The sequence below is a fragment of the Sminthopsis crassicaudata genome, chromosome 1 (genome assembly GCF_048593235.1).
Source record: "Sminthopsis crassicaudata isolate SCR6 chromosome 1, ASM4859323v1, whole genome shotgun sequence".
Taxonomy (NCBI): Eukaryota; Metazoa; Chordata; class Mammalia; order Dasyuromorphia; family Dasyuridae; genus Sminthopsis; species Sminthopsis crassicaudata.
In genome coordinates this window covers 702,995,544-703,020,795 of record NC_133617.1, presented here as the reverse complement: position 1 = coordinate 703,020,795, position 25,252 = coordinate 702,995,544, and the positions used below count along the sequence as shown (strand labels likewise).

The 25,252-nt window shown below is 37.7% G+C and overlaps 1 protein-coding gene across 1 annotated transcript in view; it reads left to right on the top strand.

Annotated features, from left to right (window-relative positions):
* Nucleotides 1-25,252, top strand: part of PPARG (peroxisome proliferator activated receptor gamma) — a 160,045-nt gene that overhangs the window by 85,439 nt on the left and 49,354 nt on the right. Inside the window, 4 exon segments of the mRNA XM_074283890.1 lie at nt 9,563-9,702; nt 9,704-9,791; nt 10,615-10,784; nt 15,828-15,966. Of these exon segments, the coding sequence (XP_074139991.1) occupies nt 9,571-9,702; nt 9,704-9,791; nt 10,615-10,784; nt 15,828-15,966 (529 nt within the window). The 5' untranslated portion in view covers nt 9,563-9,570.

Below are 25,252 nucleotides of genomic sequence, written 5' to 3'. Positions count from 1 at the left end.
CTAACAAAAACCTCTGCCATCAGAAAAAAAAAAATTGATCAAAGAAAAATAAATAAAGTCCTTTCATTTGAATAAAATTTTAATTCAATAACCTTCATTATTTGTCAAAAATATTGAATCTGATTTTTCCTTCTTTTATTTATATTTGTATAAACATGTATATGTCATATATATGAAAACTGTTTTCTCATTAGTCATATATAGTCTTTAGCAGGTTTATAAAAATATGCTCACAATATTTTTGTTCCTTCTAAGCAGAAGTCTCAGGATTCCATAAATTTCTATTGCATCTATAATTCTAGTTCATGATGACAGAGTACCTGTGTTTTATATTAGTGTAATCTTTCCAATTTAGTTGTGAGATTTTTGTGGGCAGAGAATGTGCTTCTTCCCTTTTGGGGAATCTTACTTTAATTTTGCACATATTATTGTGTGTCTACATACTATTGTGTATCTAACCCTCCTTCCTCCAGAATGTAAACTCCCCAAGGATAGACTCTGTTTCATTTTTGTCTTTGTCCTCAGAACTTAGCTTTTTTCCTGGCTCAACTGAGGCACTTATTGGATAATTTTTTCCTCTTTCCTAGAGGGTCCAACACAGTGCTCTTGTGGATTGTTTAATGGTTGCAAATCAAGCTTTTCAAAATGATAGTCCCAGAAGTATCTGGATGGGTGGCAAAATTGCTAAAATAACTCAAAGGAAGAGAAAAAAAGATGCATATGTAGTTCAAGACCTAGGTTCAAGATCTGTTCTTAAAACTAACTACATGATCATTGGCAAATAATTAAACCTCTCAATCTCCAAGAAATTCTTGAAGGCTGTAAGCTAAAGACAGCTGCTATAATTGAAGTTCTATACACAGGTAAAATCATAGATGTAATTAATAAAAAGAAGTTCTTCACTGTTAGACAAATCACATTGATGTACTCACAGAAAACTCATATATACATGTGTGTGTGAATATTGTGTAGTTATATATATACATAGTATAAAGATGTGTGCATGTGGAGGAAGAATATACTATAGTAGAGAAAGAACCAACTGAGCAGAAAACCACAATAAACTATTGGATCATTTACAAGTCAATTTTCCTCTCTGGGCTTAAAAATTAAAAGAATTGGATTCGTTGATCTCTAAGGCCTGTTCCTCTGTTTGCTGGCAGTAGAGAATGCAATTTGTGAACCTTTGAGACAGGGTGTGTTGATTTGGTTTTTATTGTGTGTAACTACGTTAAAGACCTAAAGTCAAATATTGAAATCACTGGGATACTATGAGGTTCTTTATTAGTCATTTTAGAACTTTTCTCAACCTGGCCTCTTTCCACCTTTTTCTTTATATTCAATAGTGGGGAGAGGAGGGAAGGGTGTAAAGGGCATCGTAATTGGCTGATGTCAGGATTCTATTTTAAAAGATAACTTACAGGGTATATACTAAGAATAGTACACATTTGGTACAATAATAATAGTAATTGATGATAACAGTCTGCATTTGTATAGCTTGTTTTTGTTTTTGTTTTCGAATATTAACTAATTTTATTTTTATAACAACTCTGAAAAGTAGATACCATTATTATCCCCAATCTTACAGTTGAGGAAACTGAAGCAATCCGATTAAATGACTTGTCTAGAGCCAGGATACTTACAGCTAGTAAGAATTTGAATTCAGATTTTGTTGATTCCAGATCCTACATACTTCGTATTGTGCCATCTAACTGCTTATATCTATACTCACAGGCAGCTAAGTGACACAGTAATGCATTGGACAAGGAATCAGGAAAAATCTTCTTCATGAGCTGTGTGATCTTGTTTGTCTCAGTTTCCTCATCTGTAAGATGAGCTTGAGAAGGAAATGGCAAACTGCTCTAGTATCTTTGCTAAGAAAAACCCCAAAAGGGGTCATTAAGAGTTGAACATGATTAAACAACAACAACAACAAAAAAAAAAAAACACTACTGAACAACAAAAATATGTAAGGCTACCAAGGGAGAATAGCCTTTAGAATAATGGTTTTCAAATGCATTGAAAAGTTCTCCTTCCTTCAGTACAATTCAGCAGCACTGTTAGGCACCAGAAATACTGAGTCAAAAACCCAAAAGTCCCTCCTCTTGAAGAGGTTATCTTCTTCTGGTGGGTTATGATCAATTCAAAGATAAATAAATACAAGTTAACGGGAAGAAGGATAATGCAATGACACAAGTTGAGGTCTAAGAGAAGATAAAGATCTTTAGAGTCAGAGATAAAGGAGTACATGGTCAATATGGGATGGTATCATTGTGAATTCATGAAAGTGGGAGATGGAATATAATCAATTTGGTTGTAATATATTGTGCTGGACTTGTTAAGGAAGGAAAAGAGATTTGATACAACCCTTAGTTAACCAGAAAAATCAACTGATCAAAATACTCCTATTCCCTGAGCTTTTAATTTTAACTTTTTAATTGAAATTTTTTTATTTTAAACTTTCAATTTTTAATTGAAATTTTTTTATTTTAAACTTTCAATTTTATTTTTATTTAAAAAATAACTTACAATAAGATTATATAATTTTTAAAGTATTCTTTTATAGTGTAATTTATATTTTTTATATGCAGTAAATTATATCTCTGGAATAATTAGAACCCAATAACATCTGAATACATGGAAAAAACAATATTCTATGTAGTTAATTGGCCAGTCAATCAACAAATATTTGTTAAGTGTCTGGCACTGTGTTAAAACTGGGATACAGATTTAAAAAGAGCAAGTCCTATTTCTGCCCTCAAAGCACTTCCATTTTATCAGGGAAGACCCATTATATAAATCAGTACATATAAGATAAACATAGTGTGTGTGGAAGGTTGACTTAGAGAGGTCCTAATAGCTAGAGATGTTATTCATAAAAATGGTAAAGCAGGAAAGGGGATTTCATGGGTGGAAGAGTCAGATCAGATAAGCTGAGTGCTAGACCTTGTTTTGTTCAATGTGACCATGAAACATTGCTTCATCACTTGGGGTCCCCCATTTTTTAATATGAAGACTCTTAAGTCTGGGCTTAATGATCTCTGAGTTCCCTGGGAATCGCCTCACATGGTGAGAGAGGAACTGAACAGTTGTTACTGGACAAGTTACTTTAGCAGAATGATTTGGTTGAACCAGAAGCTAGAATAAATAGGAGTTGGAGAAATGAGTGTAAACTTTCTACTATGAGTACTAGACCATAAAACCAATTTATGAGTGTACCAGGAAATGAAAATTAATGGAATCAATGGCTCCTAATTAATTAAATATTAACAATAATAAGTGACTCCTTAAGGTCACTTCTCTGGGTTTGGAAGTGTCAATCACAATTGGGTGTGTGTGTGTGTGGTTTTTTTTTTTTTCTCCTAGCAAGCAATTCTGCCTCTCCAACAAATCACTATTTCACTAAAACGACTGGTTATCCTGCATTTATCAACAAAGGAGCTAAAGAAATAAAGAATCAAACCATAGTATTCTGGTGCTTAATTTCTGAGTTAAGATTCTATTCTTTTTCCTTCTTCACTCCCAATTTCTCACAAATGATGATGGTGCCTATCAGATTGGAGAATCTGTTCTGTTTTTTTAAGTTAAAATTAATCGTGCCTTGGTGAATTGTGAAAATCTGTTCATTGTCTATTATACAGCTTAAGGCCAAATTTGATGATCTAAGATAAATGACCCAAATCATACTCTTCATTGCAAGGTGGGGAGAAAATGTTATTTTCAGTCTCTCTGCTCAAAACATATCAAATGGTTGTGAAACGCTGGGCAATGCCCTGATGCAACAAGACTCAGTGTCGCCCAGCTGGAGAATTGAGACATGGTTGCATGTCCCTGAGAAAGGGGCCTGTTATTCATGCAAATATTTTGTTCATTTGTCCTTTCATGGATAATTGCACTGAGTAACAGAAAACACCTACTCGACTTACAGTTTGGCAAGAAACAGTAGCTTATGTTTGCTAGAGACCAAATTAGAAGCAGGCTCCTTGGACCCTTCTCTAAATCAAAATAAAATAAAAATGTGCAGAGAATCTCTGTGCCTCTTGGTAACTGTGTTCCATGGTGTAATGCTGTTTAGGTCAGGGTGTCCAGAGCAAAGAGACTGGGCTGCGTGGAGGAGGAAGAATGAATAGGTGATTGGAAGAAAACGTCCATCTAGGAAGAGGACACAGGGTGGACTGGTTATTTCTCTCACCTATTTAACAAAGCCAGAATCATCTTATTCTATCCTATTCCAGCCCTTAGCTGTCATAGACTACATGTTAATAATAGAATTATACCCAAATTTGTAAAATTATAAAAAAAAACTTGTAAAATTCAACACTGAATCTTATTATTGGAAAGTCCTAAAATTAGTAAAACTTAGCAGTTAAGAGTCAAATGGGAGTGGAGTGGGGAAAGAGTGCTGAGCCTGGAATCAGGAAGATCTGTCAAGTCTTGTCTCCAATATTTAGTGGTATGATCCTAGACATGTCACTCAATCCTATCTACCTCAGTATCTTCATCTATAAAATGAACCGGAAAAGGAAATAGCAAACCCCAAATGGGGTCACGAGGAGTGGGGCACAACTAAACAATAAAATAGCACTTCCCTCACAGGGCTATTATAAGAATCAAATGAAGTAATATTTGTAAAAAGCATTTAGAACTGTGTCTGACACATCATGTGTGCTACATTTGTGCTTATTCCAATCCAGATAATGCTTTACCTTTTATTATGGGTAAACTAAAATTTTTCCTGTTTTATCATACTAAATATGGTTTTTAAGATTTTTTATGGTTTAAGCCAAGTATATTATTTATCAGCCAGTTGTTTCTTTAGCTCTGATTTTTTCATATCTTTTCCCCAGCACACAGCATTTTAATGGTTTACTAAGAATGATTCCAACTCTTAAAATCCTGTTTCTGTGATCCTAAGCACATATACTTTATTTTATTATTTTGGAGATAATTGGGGTTATGTAACTTAACTCCTCTCTCCTTTCTTCCCTCCTTCCTTCCCTCCCATCTTTTCTCCTTCTTTCTTTCCCTCCCTCCCTTCCCACAGCTATTAAATATCTGAAGCTAAATTTGGACTCAGATCTATCCACTGAACTATCTGGCTGTCCTTAGCACATGTATTTTAAACCTGATTTCATATAATCAAGTACAAACACAGAAGTGCACTGGGTACTCTAGGAAGTTACAGTGGGAATATTAGGCACCTAAGTAATGCAGTGGATAAAGTTCCAGCCTGAAAGTCAGGAAGGCTCAAGTTCAATTCTAGCCTCAAACATTAGCTGTGTGGCTCTGGCCAAGTCAATTCACCCTGTTTGCCTCAGGTTCCTGCTCTGTAAAATGAGCAGGAGAAAGAAATGGCAAGCCACTCCAGTGTCTTTGCTAGGAAAACTACAAATATGGTCATGAAATCACTGTACAACAACAATTAATCAGACAGAGATTCTTAAAATTTAAATAGATTTGTATTCATGGGGTCATCGATTTAGTGTTGCATGAATTCATAGAAGCTGTCCAGTCCAACGAGAAATGAGGAAAATAAATGATAGGTTAAGTCATGACCTTGCCCAAGGTCATACAGTAAGTAGGCAGCAGAGCTGGAATTCAAATAGAGGTCTCCAGACTCCAGATTCAGTATTCTTTCTACTCTTTCTCCTTCTTTGGACACACTCCACTGAAGGCCTGCTTTAGGATGGTATGTAGCTGCCATAGTCTATGTCAGTGAAACACAAACCCTAACCATGTTCTTTCTACTGAGCTATGAAGGAAGCACAATTTAGATGGTGACAGATGTCAGAAGCTCTGGATTCAAATCTTGATTGTATTCTGTACTAATATGGGTACTAATATGACACTCTTTGGGTGTCAGTCCCCCTCACTGAGAAATAAAAATTTGACAAATTGGTCTAAATGATCTTTGAAGTTCTTTCTAACTTAAAATTTTATTGTCTTAGTAGCAAATGCCACTCATCAAGTACATTAGTTCCATGTGCAAGGCTTAGGTCCTGGTACAAAGACACGACTGCCTGTGGTCTGTCAGTGGCTCCCCCAATACCTACTCCTCTCTTCCTCCCATTTTTCCTCCTTCCTTTCCATCTTCTTTCCTTCCCTTCCTCTTTTCCTCCCTCCCTTCCTTCTTTCCTCCTTCTCTCCCCCCTTTCCTTCTCCCCCCCCCTAACTCCAGGTCTCATGTTCTATTTCTTGCATCATCTAATTTCCCTTCTACCATATTTTTCTAGACTTATCTCATATTCCTTCATGTATTCTGAGCCAACTTTGAGAAGTATTATCACCAGAAGGTTGGCTATGGGGCAATAAATATATTTGACCCTGACATTCATGAAACTATCCATTAAGACAAGAAAAGATTTTAGTTAGAGCTGGTGAAGTTGGTATTCCCTGAGCTCAAGGGCATTTTGAAAGTTTAAAATATACACACACATATGCAATACAAATTAACCAATCAGTGGAGGGAGGACACATAGGAAGTTGAAGGGGGTTGGTAGAGGGATTGTAATGGCAGACCTTTATGGGTTTTGGTTCCATCATGAAGGCGAGTTTTGAAAGGAGAGATATCCTTTGATTAGTTCTCATCATATAAGAGACTGACTTTTCTCTGGATGTCATTGAGAAAGAGAGAGATGACCTTTAAGCCATCACCAACACACATTCCCCTTTCCTGTACTGTTTACACTATAATCCAGATAACTCTGGGTTGTTTGGGTTCTTGTTTGTATAGACATTCAGACATGTGAACAGTGTGAGTGCCCAATATTCCCTCCGGGGACCACTGTAGCATGTTCAAAGTTCTTTCTCTCACTCTTTAAATAAATGCTCTCTGGGCACTTTGTTTATTTCATAAAGACTCCCAATTCAAACTTATTTTAGCATGACCGTTCCCTAACCTTTCAGAACAGGTCTTCTGTTGGTGAGATTGAAATAAATCAAATAAGGAATGGAATCAAAGAATCCCGACTTGTTTGAACAAGAAGAGATCCCCGAGATCAGGAAATCCCACCACCTCAGGTTTCAGATGAGAAAAACCCAGACTCGGAGTGATGAAGGAATTTGTTCAAGATTGCAGAGCTTCTTAGTAAAAGAACATGAGCTAGAACACAGTGAGTTCTAGACTTGATTCTGCTACCACTCCATTATTTTTCCCACTGGATCATGATATTGTAACTACATGGGGGAAGGGTCTCCCATCTAATCAGGTGCTTTCAGGCACAGATCTATGGAGTATTTTACCCTGTCAAGGTTAGGGAGTGCTTCCTTCTCTTTCTTAAACCTTTTCATCACTAAGGAGGCACCGAGAATATGTTTGTTTCCATTTAATCTGGGCAGGGATTTTCCACCTATGTCCACACACTCAATATTGTTAATTTTGATAACGTCCAAAATCACTGGCTTCTGATTTATAACCTTAACTTTTTATTTGGTGTTTTAAAAAGTATTATTCTGAGGAAGAGATTGATGGACATCACCACATTTTGAAAGGGGGCTATGAAAGACCCTCTTATGGAAACATCCCACTCCTGTCCCTCCCAGTGTGTACCAATAGCTCCTTACTATAGCTACTAGCAATACCACCCCTCAGTGTCCATGCCCTCTTTCTTATTGGTCTTTCCCCCCCTCTATTTCAGAGCGCCAAAGCCTGGTCCCCTCCCCTCATACGTGACAGAAGAGTTAAAATTTAAAATTTGTAGTAACTGACATTTTTGGCTGCTCTCCTGAATAGTAGGAGCGGGTTCCAAGTAAACCAAGTCAGACAGATGCCTCTTATATAAAGGTCCAAAGTCTAACAGAGTGGAGCTAGTGGGTCACAAGTCCAGTGTAAGTGCTCTGAATCAAGCCTGCCTCTGTGTTTTATTCTGCTGGCCATGATTACTCATCAGAGATTTAGAAGACTTATGTGTCATCCAGCATCCCAAGCAGAAAACTTGGGGAGGCAGCTTTGTTCTGCCTTATTTAAATAGCTTTACTTCCCAGGGCTTCTGAAAAATCAGCAGTTTCTTCACTGGGAACTTTCTTCTAAAAGTACAAAGCTAGATTTTCATCCTCAATAGCTCTCAGTTCTTTTATTGATTTCCAATGAATCCTCAGTGTCCTCACATTTGTTCAACTTGTTCAAGGAAATAATATAAAAAGGAGGGGCTATGAGACAACTGGCTGGCAGGGTGCAAAGAGTGTTGAATTGGGATGTGGCAAGTCCTGAGTTAAAATTCTGCTGTGTGACCTTGGGCAAAACATTTGGGCTCTCTAAGACTTAGTTTTCTTACTTTTAAAATGGGGATGAGGAGGCAGCTAGGTGGCGCAGTGGATAGAGCACCAGTCCTGAATTCAGGAGGATCCGAGTTCAAATCTGGTCTCAGACACTTAATACTTCCTAGCTGTGTGACCCTGGGCAAGTCACTTAATCCCAGCCTGGGGCGGGGGGGGGGGGGGGGAAGAGGGGAATGGGGATGATAATTGCATCTAGTTCACAGAGTTGCTGTGAGGAGCAAATGGAATACTATCTGTAAGGGGCTTTGCAAAACCTTCACGTTCTATATAAATGCTAACAATTATTAGATGTTGAAAGAAAACCCTGACCTTAATAATAATAATAAATGATTCCTTTCATTATAGAGATATTAAGAGATAATGGTAACTCACATTTACAGATTTACAAAGTGCTTTCTTTATAGCAACAGATTATATGGGTAGTGTAAATATTATTATTCCCACGTCACAGATGAGGAAACTCAAAAAGGTGTTGTAGCTAGGAAACTCTCTTTTAAACTCCCCTAATACTGTCAAAGGCATCACATCCTCCTAGTAACCCTGTGCTATTCTCAATTCCTCATTTTCATTTCTTTCTTCTCAGTATTTCACATGTCTCCTTTCCCTTCACACAACGACCACCATACTCCTTCTCACCTGGACTATTATGAGATCCTTCTAGCTTGTATCCCTACCTCAGAATATCCTCCATTCAGCTACCTAAATGACTTTTATAAAGACTATGGTTAACTGTCTCTCTTTGTGTCTGTATGTATCTGTCTCTGTTTTCTCTCTCTCTCTCTCTCTCTCTCTCTCTCTCTCTCTCTCTCTCTCTCTCTCTCTCTCTCTCTCTCTCTCTCTCTGTCTTTCTGTCTCTCTCTTTCCATTTTCCATATTAAGGGAATGTATTTAGGGCCTTCAATTTTGAGAAGTTATTGTTGTTTTCTTTATTAATGACCTATATTGGTGAAGTATAGAAGTTGCAATCACTAGAATTAAATGAGAGCAGGGTTGTTTGTGAAATCGTGTACACAGCACCATTGTTCTAAGATTGTCTTGAGACAACAAGGTACAGGACAGGTGTTAAACACCTCTTCCCTCCAACTCAAATTTGGAGAATGGTATTGAGTAAGTGCTCCTGAAGATAAGACTTCTATTATTGTCTTTGCCTTAAAAAGATTAATCACTGTCAAAACTCCTTCCCTTCCTTTTCTTCCCATGAAGCCATTTCATTGTAGATTGCTGTGCTCTAGGGCTTAGTTTTAAGCTTCACACCTCTTATTGTTGTTCTCATTTTTGGTTCCAGGCTTTGCCATGGTTGACACAGAGATGCCATTTTGGCCCACCAACTTTGGGATCAGCTCCGTGGATCTGTCTGTCATGGATGACCACTCCCACTCTTTTGACATCAAACCCTTCACCACTGTTGACTTCTCCAGCATTTCCCACCCCACATTACGAAGACATTCCATTCACAAGGGCTGATCCCATGGTTCCTGATTACAAGTATGACCTGAAACTCCAAGAATGCCCAAGTACGAACTTTATTTTCACTTTTCACATTGCTCAGAGTGTAATTATCTTGCATTCTAACTAGAACTTTAATTCCATAGGTAGACACCATATAACAAGCATCAGAGTTCCCAGTGTCCCGCTAGGTCATCTCAGCTCAGGGTTAGGAAAGGAAAGAATTTAGAATAAGATAATTCTTGGAAGGCATGAATAACAACTTTCCCATGTGGGTAAGGGTTAAGATTAGATTTTTAAATGGGATTATCATTTACAAAAAGAATTTGTTAACTTAGACAAATCTCTGAATTAGATGTGGTTTTATCTACTATTTATAACTCCTTCCCACAATAGACAGAAGATAAAGGTGTCAGAACTTCATTCCTTATTTTTGAAATCATCGATCCTTATTGGAAGTCCATGCTTTCTCAGAATGTCTTATGAACAGTCAATCAATACTTGTTAATCAGCTACCATGTGCCAGGCACTAAGATCTATTTTAATTTTTCAGACTCCCTTCATATACCTTTTCAGTCCTCTGAGTCAGTAGCAAAATAGTAGCAAAAGTAGCAAAATACCAGTTGTCTTCCATCCTACAGAAATCTAGCCCCTTGAGTTCTTTTGGCCATTTAAGATGTTAATAAGTAAACAAGTCTAGATTCTAGCATGTATTAAATATTTTTTTAATTTTTAAATTTGATATTATTTATACTGTGCAAAGTTTCCCATTTTCACTTTACTAATCCTGACATTGCTATGAGGCTATGCAATTCTCCGAGTGTCTTGTGCTCCCTTTAGAATTTACTTCCAATTAAAAACATGATCTTTTTGATGTTCTTCCATATGCAGGTGCTATCAAAGTGGAACCCCCATCCCCTCCTTATTATTCAGAAAAAACCCAGCTCTACAATAAGCCTCATGAAGAGTCCTCGAACTCCCTTATGGCCATCGAATGCCGAGTCTGTGGGGATAAAGCCTCTGGGTTCCACTATGGTGTACATGCTTGTGAAGGCTGCAAGGTAAAAATGGTGATCTCTCTTGTTTTTGTCTTCAGAGAATCTGTTAATCATTTCTCTGTTCTATTCATACTGAGGGAGACAGTCAAGGGGATGCATTGACATGACCACCTGGAACCTTTATCCTGGTTCCCTTGGTAAATCTTGAAACCGACTCACAGTAATGGCTGCAAAGTGTAGTGAAAAGCATTTTTAAGTATGGAGAAAAGTAAGGCATCAATGTAGAGAAAAGGGAAAATAAATTGTTTTATTAAAAATTTGAAAATTTCTTAATCTCTAAAGTGCAGAGTAAGTACATTGGTCTCTTAGTTTTGCACTAAAACCTGACATTCAATGATTGTTGTTATTTTTAATTCCTGGCACCAGAATGGGATGTAGGGAAGAATCACAGAATCATAGATTTTGAGCTGAAAGATACCCTAAAGGTCATTTAGTCCAATGCTCTCACTTTTCAGGTGGGGAAACTGAGCCCCCAAATGGTTATATTATTTGACTCAAGTCATGCAGGGAGAAGATATTGACAGAATTTGAACCCAGGCCATTCTTTCCACACCATTGGGTGAAAAGTTCTGCTTTACCATTTGTTTCCCCAATTGCAAATGTTTTTCATGGTTTTTAGGTTTTGAATATTTTACAAAGAAAAAAAAAAACATAGATTCATCCACTGGAAAAATACACAGAACAAAAACTTTATCTTTTTTCTTTCCAAGTATAATATCCAGTCTAACCATCTCCCTTCCATTTTAGAAATTTCTATCTAGCTGCTTAAGCAAGTAATATTGTCTACTTATTGACAAGCGTATCAATCCAGCCACATTTCAGCATGTGCATTCTTTTGCAATAATCACTCATGGAAATATTCTTGGAATAGAGTAATTCAGAGAAATAGAATGACTTGCACGTATGCTCCCTGTCAGTCCTTGGAACAAACCGAACATGAATAAGCACTCTGTGGGATAAGTGCTATTTCTCCTGTCCCCTAAAAATAAATAAAATAAAATAAAAAGATAAAAAGTATATTCTGTGCAAGACAAAACAAAGAAACGGAAAACTGTAGACAATCAGGCTGCCATTGCTGGGTACTAGGAGATCCGGATTCTGGGGTCAACTTGACTGTTAAGTGGCTCAAGCAGCCATATTATTATTTTTTGTGGACTCACTTTATCTGTAAGATGGGAGCATTGGGATATATAGTTTCTCACGGCCTTTTCAGCTGGTATGTCCTACAGTTCAGAATGACTCTTTGAAATAAACTTTGTAGAGGAATATAAATTGCTATTTAAACCGACATTTTACAGATAAGGAAACTGAGGCAAACTGAGTTAAGGGACTTGCCCAGGGTCATACTATTAAGTGTCTGAGGCCAGATTTGAACTCAGGAAGATGAGGTAACCTGGTTCAGACTCAGCACACTACCCACTGCACCACCTAGCTGCCCTACCATTCCACTTTAGGATAACTTGTTAAGATTTTTTCCCCCTTTTTCTCAAACCCAGATCATCCTCTCAGCAGTTTTTACCTGTTGCTATAGTTCTGCCCTTTGGGGCCAAGCAAAAAAAAAAAAAAAAGCTAATCCTTTTCCCATTTGACAGTAATCCTAGAGTGATTTTTTGTGAAAGATTAATCATCATCATAACATTTATAAGGTGTTTACTATGGGCCAGGCACTGTGCTAAGCACTTTATAATTTTGATCTCATTGATCCTCACAACAACCCTGTAAGGTAATTGAATGTTACAAATAGGGAAACTGAGGCAAACAGAGATCTTGTGATTTTCTCAGGGTCCCAGAGCTAGAAGGTGTCTGAGGTCACATTTGAACTGCATCCTTTACCTGCAGTAGTGATAGTCAGTACTCCTGCCCCATCCAAGGCTCAGGCTCTGTCTTCCTCTTGACCTACAGTTAATGGGATGCTGTCATTCTGTTACTTGCCCAAGTTTACATAAATTACAGGCAGAGTGAGAGGGCAGCCTGGCTCTCCTGATTCCCAATCCAGGGTTTTTTCTGTGTCTTGAGAACAGATCCATTCTAAAGAAATAAGATGCCGAATTCTAGAGAGCTACATCCCACACAAAGGAGCGGAGCTCTCCCTCTCTAATAACTCCTTCTCCAGTGGCCCTTGGCTGCTGATAGCACTACCATTCTCTCACTCTCCCAAGCTCATTTGCTCAATTATCTTTGGCTTCTCCTTCCCCCTCATCCCCTCCCCCAAATCTGACCCGCTGCAAAATCCTGCATGTTCCTCCCTATGTGATTCCCACTGCAACCACCCTAATATAAGCTCCCATTTAATCCTATTCACCATTTACCCATTACTCTGCTTTCTGAATAATCTTCCCTATGCACTTCTATGCTCCCCATTACTAATCAAATTAAATATGCATTCTTTAGTCTGGCACTCAAGGACCTCCACAATCTGGTGCGGATCTTTCCTTTCAGACATCCATCTTCCCTGTGTACGTAGTGAGTGTGCGAATGAGTCAAATTAAATTAATTACCTTCCAGGTTTTAGATGGGAGTTCCCCACCTTCTTCCCCGATTTCATACATATACTTCACCATGCCTAGAATGGATTCTTCCCATGCCTCTAAGAAGCAGAAAAAGTCTCTAAAGAGAATGTTCTTAAAACAATATTGCTCTTACTGTATACAGTGTTCTCTTGGTTCTGCTTTATTATCCTATACTATGGAAATGCTTGTTTTGTTTCATGAATTAGGGGGAGAAATAAAGTGGATGTTCCTTAAATTTTTCCACAAGGTACAAAGTCCATCCTGATCGAAGCGGGGTTCAGTTCAGGGTATCAGACCTTTCATTGTGAAGGGCTTCCTGTTCAGAATCAGTATTGGATATTATAAATTCATGAAGTAGGAGTTCTTACAGGTGAGAGGGAAGGAAGGAAGGAAAGAAGGAGAGAGAGAGGGCAGAACAGAAACAGAAAAGAGGGAGAGAGACAAATATTAGAGAAAGTGAGAGAGAAATTCACACACACACACACACACACACACACACACACACACACACACACAGAGAGATTTTCAACCTTTACTGTCTCAATACTTTGGAAATAACCAGCTTCATCTGTCAACTACATCACCCCAACTTGGAAAAATAATGCTTACAAGTCATCAGATGAAAATAAACTTGGCTAGTTAAAAGCTACCAGATCCTTTTTATTTTTTTCTCCAGAATCATTCACATTTTCCAGGATCATGTGAAATTTCTGGCTTTTTCCTAATTATGCTTTTCCTGAGCCAACACCACCCCCTCACCCAAGTTGCTACCATTTCTTCCCCAAAATAACATTTCATTTTATTGTGTGTACACACACACACACACACACACACCCCCCACTAATTATATTTACTTGATGTCTCCATGTCCTCATGTGTCTTTGCATCCCCAGAAACAAGCACATAGCAGTACTTAACAAATTCTTATTGATTTTTGCTTTGTCAGTTATAGTTTGAAGGTCATGTTTGTCTGTGGACAAGACATTTTGCCTCTCAGCACCCCCAAGGAATCTTTAAGGCTACATGTTTCAGGAGAAATATATATGTTTCTTCTGCATCAGCAGCATGGTTTCTCCACCCCGGGCCTTCCATTAATGGATGAACTCACAGACCCAGACTAAATACAAGGAGAACTAGACTAGTAGAATTTTAAAACAGGAAAGGACTTTAGAGAGCACTTGGTCCAGCCTCACCTGCCCCCAGAGCTGCTGGAAGTGTCCAAGTATTTCACTCTGAATCTTGGCTTTCCCTTTTGCCTCCATGACAGGGCTGAGTTTCTTGGGGAATTCTGTCAATTCTTGCATGTTGTTCCCTATTATACTCTTATGCCTGTGGGCTACAGTAACACAGGGCCCTCCTGCATAAATAAATGAAATGAATTTCTGCAGGAAATTATGCAATGAGGAGAATTCCTCAAAATTATCCACATGTGGATTTTTATTGGCCCCGATCACAACTTCAGATGGAACCACTCTCACTTTGCCAAACCACTTAGTATTGTTAGGAAGGATGGGGCCTGTGGCTGAAATGATTTGCAGGGAGGTTAAACTGATTACATGGTGGTTTATTCTCATTACATTGAATCCAGAACCAAATGGGTGCCCAAGATGGAGCTAGGCCTGTGATGAATATGGTCATAAGCACAGAACTGGAAGGCTCTTGGAGATCCCTGGATGCAATCCACAATTTTACAATTTTTTTAAAAGTAAATAGATAGTAGTAGTAACGGGTCAAATTTATTGAATTCATTCAGGTTTACAACAGCTTTGTGAAGTAGGTTTTGGGATTTTCACTCATATCCAACTCTTCATGATCCCATGTGGGTTTTTCTTGGCTGGAGTAATTTGCCATTTCCTTCTCCAGCTCACTTTACAGATGAGAAAACTGAGGCAATGTAACTTGCCCAGGGTCACATAGCTGGGGCTGGATTTGAACTCAGTCCTCCCTGACTACTCTATTCACTGAATCACCTAGCTACCCTCATGAAGTAAACAGTATATGTATTATCCCAATTTCATAAGGAGAGGGAAGAGAACAAGTATTTATTAAGCACCTACTGTATGGCTGGCTATTATACTAATATTTATAACCATTATCTCTTTTGATCATTAAGACAATGCTGGGATGCAGGTGCTTTCATGAGCCAACTTTTAAGGTTGAGGGGTCAAATGTCTGCCCCAGAATCAGACATATCTAAGGGCAGACTCACACTTCGGTCTTCATAATTATAGACCCAGAGCCATTGTCCCAACCAGCTGCCCCATTTGATTTCTTGGCAAACTAAGGCAGAGCTATATTTAGTGACTTGCTCCAACATTCAAACGTGGTGCTCTCCTGATTTTCGGTCTTTTGTCTGTTTCTTCTTTCCCTTTGCCCTCTTTAACCTAAATGAACACTAGCAAGTTCACATAAAAAAATCCGTGATGGCCAAGGATCAAGGACCCAACCAGCCTGTGTCCCACCAGACCACATACCCTGCGTCCTTTTGGGGGCCTTTGACACCTCATAAGATGGACTTCTCTATGTCCCTTTGCAGGGTTTCTTCCGGAGGACAATCCGTTTGAAACTTATCTATGACCGGTGTGATCTGAACTGTCGGATCCACAAGAAGAGTAGAAATAAATGTCAGTACTGCAGGTTTCAGAAGTGCCTTGCTGTGGGGATGTCCCATAATGGTAAGTGTAATTTTTTAAATAATACAAGACAATTATTACACAGGAACTATTGAGTGAAAATAGATTACTCGGTAAGCATTTATAAAGTGTTTGCTATATTCCAGGCACTGTGCTAAGCCCTGAGAATCCAAAGAAAGGCAAAAACATAGTGCCTGCCCTCAAGAAGCTCACCTTCTGAGGTGGGGAAGGCTAAGTGTGAGAAATTATTTACATATATAGTACATATAGACAAGTGAAGATGGGAATTGTGCGGTGTTGGCGTGAGAACTGGGACTGAGAAAGTCCTCCATCTGAGTCTTGGAGGAAACCAACAAAGTGAGGGAAGATAGCATTTCAGACGTGGAGAACTGCCAGTCCGGGAAATGACAGGGTGATTGGAGACAGAATGGCATGTGTGAGGAATACCACCTGCTGCTGATTCGTAGAGGTGGTAAAATATAACAAGACTAAAAAGGGGTAGAAAGGAACTAGGTTTTGAAGAGCTTCAAATGCCTAACAAGGGGATTTATATTTAATTCTAGAGTCAATTAAATTTACCAAATGGAAGTTTGGGTGTGGGAGGGGAGTATCTCTGGCATGGTCATACCTGCACTTTAGGGAAATCTCTTTGGCAGCTAAGTGGAGAGACCTGAGCAATGGAGGCTAACCAGGAGGCATTTTCAGGTTGTAGAGACGTGAGGTGATGAGAACCTGCTTAAGGGCAGAGGGTATGTGATTCAAGAGAAAGGATTATAAAGCTATTTCAGTTATTTAAGCTTAAAGATGCCTTAATCCTTTTGGAACACTGAATGTGAGAGGTCATTGTGAAGGCAGAAATGATAAGACTTGGCAATAGGTTGGATATGTGGAGTGAGTGCAAGAGGGAAGTCAGGGATGATCTTGACCAGTCTGGTTGACTGGAAGAATGGTGGTGTCCTCATGAGTAAGAGGGGAAGGTTGGAGAAAAGGGGTAGGAAATAATGAGCTCTGTTCAGTGGGGCATATAGTTCAAGGATTTCCAAAAGGCAGATGTAAAACTGGAGCTCAGAATGAGGTTAGCTCCGGATTTATAGATCTAGGAATTGTCAGGCTGGAGATGATAACTGAACATTTTTGGAGACCACCAAGACAAATAATATAGAGGGCTAAGGATGGGGGATGCCCATAGTTAGTGAGCATGATCTGGATCAAGATCCAGTAAGGGAAAATGAGAAGGAACAATCAGGCATATAGAAGAACCAGGATCGAGGAAAGGCCATTAGAGTAGGCAATTACAAGATCCCTGGTGAGTTTGGAGAGAACAATTTCTGTTCAATAATGAGGTTTGAAACCAGATTGCAGAGGGTTTCCAATTAATTAAGAGGAAGTAAATGTATTTTGTTTTTTCAGGGAATTTAGCTAAAAAGGGGAAAGAGAGATATGATAGCTCCAGGGATGATAGAAGCAAGTAAGGTTTTTTTTAAAGAAAGGGAAGAGACGTGGCCAGGCTTGATTATAGGCAACAGAAGGAATCAGTAGATAGGGAATGATTGGGATAAGATTCAAGATGATAGAGAAAGCAGTCTACTGGAGATGAGATAAAATGGGATTAAAAATGCTTGTACGGGATTTGCCTTGATAAGAATTGTCACCTCTTCATGCAAGACAAGGATGAAGGAAAAAAATTGTGAGGGAAGGAAAAGTTCTTATTAAATGACCTAAATTTAATTATAGCTTTTTATTGACAGAATATGCTTGGGTAATTTTATATCATTATCCCTTGCAATCACTTCTGTTCCAAATTTTCCCCTTCCTCCCTTCCTCCACCCTCTCCCCTAGATGGCAGGTGGTCTCATACATGTTAAGCATATTAAAGTATATCTTAAATACAATATAGTTGCACAAGAAAAATCGGATTCAGAAAAGTAAAAATAACCTGGGAAGGAAAAAAAACCTCATTTCCCAGTGTTCCTTCTCTGGGTGTAGCTGATTCTGTCCCTCATTGATCAATTGGAACTGAATTGGATCGTCTCTTTGTCAAAGATAGCCACTTCCATCAGAATACATCCTCATACAGTATTGTTGTTGAAGTGTACAATGATCTCCATTTCACTTAGCATCAGTTCACGTAAGTCTCTCCAAGCCTCTCTGTATTTATCCTGCTGGTCTAAATGACCTTAATTTTTCAGGGAAGGATGAAGAGAGATAGTAAACTAAAAGAAAGAGGGGGAAGGATGCTATGGAAGACTTGAGGAAGGATGAAAAGTTCTGGAATAGCTATTGGGGCGAATGATAGAGCAAAGTAATCAGGAAGGTAAACAAGGATTGCCTTGCTGCAGTGAGGGCCCAGTAGAGATTATGTAACATAAATTTCTATTCATAGATTTAGAGCAGAGAGAGATGTCAGAGGCCATCTATTGCAAGCTCTTATCTTAATGATGTGTTGACAGGCAAAGTGATTTGTTCAAAGTCACACAGATAGTGAGTGGCGGAAGTGGAATTTAAAGTAAAATTCTGACTCCAAACTTGCTCTTCTTTTCATTGCATCATGAAGGGGCTTGGAACCATTGTTTAGCACACTGAGCAATGTCATCCACGGTGTTCCAGATTTTAACAAACACATCCATGTGCACACACATAGGTATACCCACATGTGTCAATGTACATACAATCATTGTGACACTTTTCATTTGGGCAATCGTTGTCAAACTTCTGTATGTTGTAGATTCTTCCTTCATGGGATTGAATATGTGTCTACCATCTTTGTAAATTTAGTTGTTTTATATTGTCACATCTTAAGCCCAATGGAGTAGAAAATTTAAGTATGTTACAAATGTCTTTGAGAGATATTCACAGCAAGAGTTCTGCAAGTAACAAGGGGTATTCTTTGCCTCTTTAATATACTGAAGTGATGAGTCTACACTGGAATTATAAATTGTTTTGTTTTGTTTTTAATATTATTTTATTTTTCCTAATACATGCAAACATAGTTTTCAACATTCACCCTTACGAAATCTTTTGTTCCAAATTTTTCTCCTTTTCTTCCCCCCTTTCCTCTCCTCAAATCAGCAAGCAATCCCATAGAGGTTAAACATGTGCAATTCTTCCAAACATATTTCCATATTTGTCACACTGCACAAGAGAACTCAGCTCAAAAGGGGAAAAAAATGCAAGAAAGGAAAAAAACCACCACCAACAAAAAGGTGAAAATACTATGCTTTGTTCTATATTCAGTCTCCATAAGAACTATATGTTTTGACCTAAGTCAGAATTGAAGCTAATTGCACATTTTCTTCTCTACCTATTAGGGAAACTTGGGCAATTATTTCTTCCTAAACTCTTATTTTTCTCATAACATGCTTAAATTTCAAATAATAATAATAACAAAAGTTGGAATTTATATAATCCTTTAAAATTTTAAAATATTTTTCTATCCACATGGATATTCATAACGATGTCAAATTACATATCGTTAATACATTTCTTTCCAAAATGTTTTTATATTTCTTTTTCCATTTTATCTTCATGGCAACACTAAAAGAAGATAAAATATGTGTCAGTATGCTTGTCTGATCATGTGTTTTCTCTCTCCAGCACCTAGCATAGTTGTTAGTTAAAAAGCTGAACTTAGTTCAGTTCAATAAACATTATTAAGTGCCTATTGTATGCAAAACACTGTGTAGGCACTGGAGATATTTAAGCAAAAAAAAAAAAAAAGAAAAAGAAAGAAAAGAAAAGAAAATTCTGCATTCTGCTCACATTCTACTGGGGAATGAAGATTAAGATGCTGAACCTTAATTGGATTAGATTAGAGGTTTGTGCCTCAGATCTTTATCAATATTCCATTCACAGAAAAAGATTTAAGAATCAGGTATAGAAAAGTGATAGTACAGACTGAGACTTTTTTGGTATAGCCGATGGAACAATTTGTTTTGTTTGACTGTACATGTTTATAATAGGAATTTTGTTTTCCTTTCTTTCTTGATTGGAGGGAGAGAGAAAAGACAGAGTTTTGTTAATTAACAAAAAAATAAAAATTTAATTTAAAAAATCAGCTTGTAATAGTCTTATCAGTAGAGCAGCCTGAATTCAAAAGGCACAGAAATTTAAGAGATGCAAGTATTTCTAAGTTTCCTAAGTATTTCAATCTTTTTTATGTCATTTCATAATCATTATAGGTTTACATTAGATAAGACATAATAAAGAGCAGCTTTAAAAGATGCATAATGTCAGATATTAATTGTAAACCTCATTCAGTCTAGCATGGAAGTTATATCTACCTGAAACATTTGCTTTCAAGTGTGCCAGCTGATGCCCCTCCCCCCAATCAAACTTAATATATCTTTTGCCTTGTATCAAATGTAATCAAAATGAGTTTATTTTTTCTAAAACTGTTTTGGAACAAACAGTAATAATAGCCAGCTTTTATACCACACTTTAAGGATTTGCAAAGCACTTTACACACATTATCTCAGTTAATACTTGCAACAACACTGTAACACAGGTACCATTATGATCTCCATTTCCAGGAGACAGAGGATAAGAGACCAAAAGATTTGCCTAGGGGCATACAATTAGAAGGTCTATAACAAGACTTGAACTCAGATTTTCCTGATTCCAAATACTCTTTCTACTAATGCACAATCTAATGTTAAATGCCAAGCTGTGGAGACAGTGCAGGTCAATCGTTACGCCCATTTGCCAAGACTTTTTTTTCCCCTTAATCCTTAACCCCTTTTAAATTTAATCTGATACAGGCCAGTTCCACTAGTCTTGTGATGGAGAGTCATCTCAGCCAGAGAGAGGACTGTAAGAACTGAGTGTGAACCACAACATAGCATTCTCACTCTTTTTGTTGTTGTTTGCTTGCATTTTGTTTTCTTTCTCATTTTTTTTTCCTTTTTGATCTGATATTTGTGGAAATATGTATAAAAGAATTGTACATGTTTAACATATATTGAATTATTTGCCATCTAGGAAAGGTAAAAAATTTAGAATACAAGATTTTGTCAGGGTGAATGTTGAAAACTATATATATTTTTTGAAAATGAAAAGCTTTAATTAAAATAAATAAACAAGCAAACAAATAAATAAGGAATTTAATCTGATCAGGAGGTGACATTTCTGGTCACTATCCTGAACTTCATCCCCCTCAGACTAAAATATCTTTTAAAAGGGAGAAGGAGGAATCAGATTTTTTACCATAATATTTTGGACTTTTGAACTTACGGGCATTACTCTTTCTCTCACCCCTTTTCATCTGGATACTCAAAAATCAAATCAGCATAGGCTTTCAGGAGCCAGTGCTCCTGGCCAGTGCAATCAGGGATGCAGGGACAGAAGAGGTTAACCAAACTTGTCTTTACGAAGGACTGCAGCTGCTATGCAGGGGTACACCACCGTTGGCTCTGATTGCAAAATAATTTGCTGATTTAATTCCATCAATTTCCTTTTTACTTGTAGGCCTCATAAAGCAGAAGGCCCTGGTTTCCAAGTCAAGGGTTGTATTTCAGGTGATGCAACCAAGTTGTAATAAACTTATATCATCTTTGTGGGGAAATCATTGACTTCAAGGTCATTATCACTCAGACAACTAAGGAAAGTTGGCCAAGTCCCTTTTAATGATGTTTGGTTATAGTGCAAAACAAAATAAGCATGTCAACTGCGTATTCATGGGAAATCTGTCTCCTATTGCTTGGAGGCAAATAGCATCTAAAACCCAAACTTTGTAGAATTTGTTCTATAATTTCCTCTTGCCCAGAATAGTCAAAGTTATTATAAACTTGAAAGTCCAGTCATTTCATGACTTCATGTAAAAATACTCAGTTCAGAATCTCTGAAGAAAGAGGCAGAGTCATAATGAAGAGTCTCCCCTTATTCTTTTTGGCAGAGTAAAGAGGAAAAACAGGAATTAAATGTCATAACATAAAAGACTTATGCAATTCGGCACTTAAAAGATTGCAAACATATCTGAGAAAATGAATTCTCAGAGGTTTTTATAGGAATGTTTGCCCAGAAAAAGAAACAACTGAAATGAGTTGTACACAAGAAAGTACCTCCAGGAGTCCCTAGGTCTTGATTTGTCATATCATCCTGAAAGTGGGATAAGCTAGCTGCCGACAGAAAGATTTCTAGAATATTAGAGGCTCCTTTTTGATGCCAGTAGGATGCTCTTTGACAGTTAGATACCCATTGATTCATCTGTTAATCTGAAAGCATGTAGAAATTATTTCCCTGATCGACAAATCTTTTGTGTCTTCAGGTTGACTAAAGTTGAAGCTACAATTTCCTCTTCCTACTCTTCAAGATCCTCCACCATCTAACATCCTTATTTCTCACTTCTCCCCATATGTATCCCACATCCCAGCCAGATAAGACTAATAGCCTTCTCCATTCATGCCATGCTTTCTTCTTGTGTATGTTCACTCACATGGTTCCCCTTGATTAGAATTCTTTGTACATGGATATTTGCATTTTGTCTTCTAGAAACTCTTCAAGGGCAAGGCCTGTCTTTTGATTTTTGGTTTTCTGGTTTTTTTTTAATTAGTTGCTTGTTTTATATCTCCAGCATTTAGCACATGGTAAAGGTACAGATAAGACAAAGTATTGAATATGTATTGAGTATGAATGAAAAATAGGAAGTGTTTACTAAGTATTTAGTGACTGACAACACAATGTATAATTTGGCATTTTCATTGTTGGGCCCTATTTAAGTTATGACTCATGTACTTCTAGAAACCAAAGAACTATCCCATCCAAAAACCGATAAGGAAAACTTTTAGAACAGGGGTCCTTAACTTTTTTGTGTTATGGATCCCAAAATCTGAATGACCCTTCTCAGAATATTATATAGATGCATAAAATGGAACATGGAAGATTGCAAAGGAAACGAGTTATATGACACATGCAAGTGTGTGTGTGTGTGTGTGTGTTGTTTATCAAAGTATTTAAAAATAGATTATGGACCCCAGTTTAAGAAGTATAAAGATTCATCCCCCTTCTTTGAGGAGGAAGTAGCAGTAGCAGCTGTGTCCAAGGTTCTTGAGAAAAAATAATCTCTGCATACGTCTGCAAAGAGCTCATGATTGAAGGTAGCAGTCTTTATAAGTCAGAAACCATATGGAATAGAATGGAGTAGGCTTTTATTAAGCACCTGATAAATACTAGGAACTGTGCTATAATGCAATTTACAATTATCTCAAGTGCTATTATTGCTTCCACTTCACAAATATGAAAAGTGAGGCAAATAGGTTAAACAACTTGCCCAAGGTCACGCGGCTGGTAAGGTTCTCAGGCTGGATTTGAAATCAGGTTTTCCTGACTCCAACCCTGTTTGTTCTAGCCATTGTTGCACTTAACTGCCAAGCTATTTTTGCATGTCCCCTCCTATTTGTTAGAATTTGTTCTTTACCAGATGGAAACTTTAATTTTGGATGATTTTCTGCACATATATATTGTACCTAGGATATACTATTAAATATTTAATATGTATGGGAATGCCTGCCATCTAGGGGAGGGGATGGAGGGAAGGAGGGGAAAAATTTGGAACAGAAGGGAGTACAACGGATAATGTTGTAAAAAAAAAAAAATACCTATGAATATGTACTGTCAAAGAAAATGTTATAATTATAAAAATTAATAATAAAAAAATAATAATTTTGGATGATTTTAGTTCTTCATTTTTGACCCCCCCATACTGCTGGGTTACATGATTAAGTCACTGATATTGTTTATCAGTTACAGAATATTAAACACTTTCATTGTGCCTGCTTTCAGAGGACAAATTCAAAGAGCTAAGAAAGTCACAGAGTAGCTCAGTTGCCTAGACTTGTTCAGATTGGTTCCCAGTAGCTTAAACTTGTGCTTACTGCTTTGCTGTCTCTTCTCTGAACTTATTTTTTCTAAACACAATAAACAATCCACCTCCAAAGATCTGATGAACTCTAAGTGTAGATTGAGACATAGATTTTTTTTTTCCACTTTCTTTATGTTTCTTGATTTTTTATTGTTTGGTTTGGTCGTTTTGTTTTTTGGTTTTTGTTTTTTTGGTAACATGGTAATATAGAAATGTTTTGCATGACTTCACATGTATAATTGATATCATATTATTTGCCTTCTCAATGAGAGAGGGAGGAGTTGAAGGAAGGGAGAGAATTAAGAACTCAAAATATTTTTAAATGGTTATAAAATTGTTTTTAAAAAAGGATAAAGGCAAGCACAACAAACAGAAGCTCTTTGTCTGAGATCTCTTTGCTTTTGTGTGCTGAATTAGTAATTTCCCAGAGTCTCTCTCCCAAGGTTACTGACTTAACAGGTGTGGCCACAAAGTAACGAGATTAGTTTGAGTATTTGGTTTAATAGAGCAGGTAAGCAGTGCTTTTGGAGCAATATCTTTGAAAACCTATTGCATTTAACCCCCAGCAAGACTGCTCTGGACACAACTATCTCCTGAAAAACTGCTTTCAAGACCCCTTTCTGATCCACACAAAACAAAAAATGAAGTCATGTTATTTTACATTTATACCTGGCAAGAATGGCAGAAATTGATTTTCATTAACTCATTTGACCTTTATACCAACCCTGAGCGGCAGGTTACCAATTGGAATTGTTAGCCCCATTTTACAGCTGTAGAATATGAGGCTCAGAGATATCAGTCAGCCAATCACTATTTATTAAGTGCCTACTATGTACTAGGCACTGTGCAAGCCCTTAGGATACAAAAAAAGAAAGGAAGGAAGGAAGGGAGGAAGGAAGGAAGGAAGGAAGGAAGGAAGGAAGGAAGGAAAGAAGGAAGGAAGGAAGGAAGGAAGGAAGGAAGGAAGGAAGGAAGGAAGGAAGGAAGGAAGAAAGGAAGAAAGGAAGGAAGGAAGGAAGGAAGAAAGGAAGAAAGAAGCAAAAGACAGTGGCTCACCATCTAAGGGGGAACAATATGCAAACAAATTATATGGAAACAAAGTATTTAGAAGATAAGTTTGAGATAATCAACATAAGGAAGGCACCAGAATTAAGGGAGATTGGGGTGGATTTCTTGTTAAAGGTGGGATTTTTAGCTGGGACCTGAAGAAAGCCAGAAGATAGAAATGAAGGAGACAATTTGAATTATGAGGGGGATAGCTAGAGAAAATGCTCAGACTGAAGATGGAGTGTCTTATGGAAGAAGAATAAGGAAGCCAATGCCAGTGGGGAGAGGAAGGGAGGAAGATTTGAGATGAAGGAAGGAAGGAGAGAAGGAAGGGAGGGAGGGAGAAAAGGAGGAAAGAGAAAAGAAAGAAAAGAAAGAAAGAAGGAGAGAAGGAAGGGAGGGAGGGAGAGATTGAGATCTAGGAAA